At 33.4% G+C, this 4,324-nt stretch overlaps 1 protein-coding gene across 4 annotated transcripts in view; it reads left to right on the top strand.

Annotated features, from left to right (window-relative positions):
• The first annotated feature begins 1,478 nt into the window (after positions 1-1,478).
• Positions 1,479-4,324, top strand: part of LOC118733261 (MAP kinase-activated protein kinase 2) — a 36,958-nt gene continuing 34,112 nt past the window's right edge. For 2 of the 4 annotated variants that reach the window (XM_036462592.1, XM_036462591.1), the window contains exon 1: positions 1,683-1,743. In XM_036462592.1, coding sequence (XP_036318485.1) covers positions 1,685-1,743 — 59 coding nt within the window. In that variant the 5' untranslated portion in view covers positions 1,683-1,684. Of the gene's footprint in view, positions 1,744-4,152; positions 4,252-4,324 lie in introns of those variants that run through there. The other 2 variants (XM_036462593.1, XM_036462594.1) reach the window with 2 other exon arrangements.

The following is a 4,324-nucleotide window of genomic DNA, read 5'->3' as shown; positions in this document are numbered from 1 at the left end:
CGGAACAACAAAATATTGATTAACAAAAAAAATCTGAATGAACAAATTTATTTTAAGCAAAAAACAAAACCGACTTCAATTCTCATATAAAAATTTAAGATTATCGTTAATTTCTTCACGATCCAATTATCGGATCTAAACCAAATTAGTATGGGACCACCCTTTCCGATGAGAAAAGAACTATCGAAATCGGTTGACGTACATAAAAAAAAAAAATATTCCGACAAACTGAAGTCCTTTTTTGGAGTCGGTTAAAAATATGTCTACATACAGAGCCTTACAAAACCCTTATAAGAGCACAGTCTACGACTAGAGCCATATAAAACCTTTATAAAACCAGTAGTTCTTCATAGCGTACAAGAAAAATAGAGTGTTAAAGGGAGAGGAAGAGAAAATCATCAGAAAAAGTCATTGAATGCCAAACTAGTAAAAACTTGTAACTGACGCCATTTTGATTGGGAATATTTTCCATTGTCATAAAAATCCAAAATATACATTACATTTAAATTGTTCATCCATATTTACTAGGGCTGTGCGATTAATTGATTATTCAAAATTTTAATTAATCATAAAGTAAATAACTCAATTATTCGATTAATTGGAAATTATGATTACTCAAATCAAAACTTCAGTTACTCGAGTAATCAAGATTTTGATTAACCAAAAACAAAAATATTTGAGTAATTTGCTTTATGATTAATCAACATTATGAATAAAATGAGTAATCAACATTTCAAAATACTCTTTACATACATACATATAAAGCACTTGAAGTTCCTTGATACTTTGAAAAAAAAACGTTTCTGTTTTCAAAAATTAAAATGAAATACATACATACATACATATTTTTTTCATATACAGAATATAAAAAGATAATAAGCATTTTCCAAAGCAAACTCTTTTAACGAGCAAAATTAATTTTTTTGAGTAATCATATTTCAAGTAACTCGATTAATCAACGTTTTGAGTAATCAAAATGTTGATTACTCGAGTAATTGATTAACTGATTAACCAACTTGCTCGAGTAATCGAATAATCGCACAGCCCTAATATTTACATCTCACTATTTTTTTTTTTTCATCAAAAGTCTGCTCCAGGTGCTTCACGATTTACAGGTTTTTACAGGAAGTCGTTCCCGATCGCCACATTCCACAAGGTTTATTATTGGCGAAAAAAGCTTTTCCTGTAAATCCTGTAAAACAAATCGTGAAGTACCTGGAACAAGGCTCAGATCATCCTCTTAAACACTTTGTTTACATTTGAATTTGAAATTTGCAAGTAGTACTAGCAACAATTCGTAGCAATTTTTAATATTGAATGGACATAATTTAATTTCCTGAAATATTTATCTTTTCCTTCTTCTTTTCATATCCGGTATAAGCATTTGTCAAATCATCAGCCATTGAAATCCAAACAACCAGCAGTTGGCAGCAGTGTCAGTTTGACAGCAGTAGTTGAATGCTGGCTCCAATTAGACAGTTTTATTGTTGGTGTGTGACGATTCGTGCGAGTAGTATCTTGCAGATACTGTCGAAAAAATATTTTTTTACACAAAACCGAGGTAGTGCATCTCTCGGTCGTTGTTTTTTCTTTTGGTTTTCAATGCATTTTATAACATTACCAATTTAACCAGTATAGTGGAAAATTTTTTGTGAAACGTAAAAGAGTTTATTAATATCAAGGTATGTTTAGTACTAAATCAATGCATACAATTGTATGCGGGCACGATGATTGCAAAAAAAAGTGAGCTCAAAAATTAGATGCTTGTGAAATCGTAAAAATTCGGTTAGGGCCATCAAGTGGCAGAAGGGAAGAGAGAAGGTCGATCGGTGCGTTTAGGGCAGGCAAGCAAACAAGCAAACATGAATGATTCATACAACGTATTCAAAAACGGTTAACTTGATAGGTTGTTTGCTTGCCTTCTGTTGCCCTCGTTTTTGGGTCGGTCTATTGGTCGACGTGTGGTGATTAGTTGGCTGACTCGTTGTCTGGCTGTTTGGCAATGGCAGAAATTATATTTGAGGTTCTAGGTATATGTACAATAATTTTTCAAAAGTTGTATAAACAAAATCAAATGAAAACTCTTAAGCAAATAATTTTGAGTGCAAAGCTTTTTAGCAATCCATTTGTACTTACTAAGCAAATTTACAAATCAAATCAAGCTATTGAGTAAAAAGTCTAGATTTCAAATACGAAAACAAATAAAATCGCTTCAAAGGAATTTCATACGTATGTATGTTGCTGTTGCTATTACGGTTAAATAGCGATTGCCACATATTTAGTATGTGCGCCAGTAAGTGTGTAGGTACATATGCATTAAATGTACGAACTATCTATTTACGTAAACACATATGTAACGGGTGATTTTTTAAGAGCTTGATAACTTTTTTTTTAAAAAAAACGCATAAAATTTGCAAAATCTCATCGGTTCTTTATTTGAAACGTTAGATTGGTCCATGACATTTACTTTTTGAAGATAATTTCATTTAAATGTTGACCGCGGCTGCGTCTTAGGTGGTCCATTCGGAAAGTCCAATTTTGGGCAACTTTTTCGAGCATTTCGGCCGGAATAGCCCGAATTTCTTCGGAAATGTTGTCTTCCAAAGCTGGAATAGTTGCTGGCTTATTTCTGTAGACTTTAGACTTGACGTAGCCCCACAAAAAAATAGTCTAAAGGCGTCAAATCGCATGATCTTGGTGGCCAACTTACCGGTCCATTTCTTGAGATGAATTGTTCTCCGAAGTTTTCCCTCAAAATGGCCATAGAATCGCGAGCTGTGTGGCATGTAGCGCCATCTTGTTGAAACCACATGTCAACCAAGTTCAGTTCTTCCATTTTTGGCAACAAAAAGTTTGTTAGCATCGAACGATAGCGATCGCCATTCACCGTAACGTTGCGTCCAACAGCATCTTTGAAAAAATACGGTCCAATGATTCCACCAGCGTACAAACCACACCAAACAGTGCATTTTTCGGGATGCATGGGCAGTTCTTGAACGGCTTCTGGTTCTGGTAAAGTAAACTGAGTGCGAAACTTGGTCACAATCGCATTAATTGTTTGCTCACTTGGTCGATTATGTAGACCATAAATCGGACGTAAAGCGCGAAACACATTTCGAACCGAACACTGATTTTGGTAATAAAATTCAATGATTTGCAAGCGTTGCTCGTTAGTAAGTCTATTCATGATGAAATTTCAAAGCATACTGAGCATCTTTCTCTTTGACACCATGTCTGAAATCCCACGTGATCTGTCAAATACTAATGCATGAAAATCCTAACCTCAAAAAAATCACCCGTTATATGTACAGTGACGAACAAAAGTAGTGGCACACAGAATTTATCACAATCTATGCAAAGTTTTTTATTATAATTTCTTTTCCTGAATTTTTTATATAATAATACTTCATACTACAACAAAAAACATAAAAACATAATCTATAAACTTTGTGCAAAACTCGGAAAAATTCAATAAATTTGAACTTTCTAAACAGATTTTTCATAAAAATTCGAACAAGTCTATTCTGCACGTTATCTACCGATGGTTTTGTAACCGAAAAATTGTATTACCAAAAAACGTTACCACTTCTTGTCACCGCAATTCAGCTATGAACATTTGTGGAAATTTTGGCATTGCATATTTCACGGGGCAATATTTTGTTACCAGCTTATGAGATGGTAATAAAATTTTCCGGTTGCAAAATCTTCGGTAACGTGCAGAATAGACCTGTAAGTGTGCAGTTTTATAACTTGGATTTTTGGCATTTTTTTTTTTGCGGACGGCTTATTATTTTCTTCCATACAAAAAATTAAAAAATTGCCAAAAATCAACACGATTTTTTAGCAACTTCAAACTTACACTTTGTTATATTAAAATTTAATGTGCTATAAAACTGCATACTTAGAATTTTTTCTAATTTCTAAAGCCGCAAATTAGTATGCAAATTATTTGAATTTTCCTGAACTTTGTACAAAGTTTAGAAATTTTATTTTTGTGTTTTTTGTTGCTATATTTTTATAAAAAAATTGCGAAAAGAAATTAGAATACAAAATTTTGTATACCTACATATGTACATTCCCAAATATTATCTATGCCAATACTTTTGTTCGTCACTGTATATATTTATAAACATAAATGCTGGCGATCACTTTCGGGCGGAACTGCGTACTTTTCAGTTGCGACGAGCTTGGTTAGGTAATTAACACAACGCAGCGGTGGGCAAGAGCGGCACAACATGGTGCAGGCATACGGTGAGGCGCTTGTAGTGTATCCCATCCCATATAAGATATTTACAAACACAGACATTTACGTGCCATTTTTACA

The sequence above is a fragment of the Rhagoletis pomonella genome, unplaced genomic scaffold (genome assembly GCF_013731165.1).
Source record: "Rhagoletis pomonella isolate Grant_MI unplaced genomic scaffold, Rhpom_1.0 Rhpom_scaffold_00002, whole genome shotgun sequence".
Taxonomy (NCBI): Eukaryota; Metazoa; Arthropoda; class Insecta; order Diptera; family Tephritidae; genus Rhagoletis; species Rhagoletis pomonella.
Note: the sequence above shows the minus strand (reverse complement) of the source record. Positions and strands in the feature narration are given on the sequence as shown.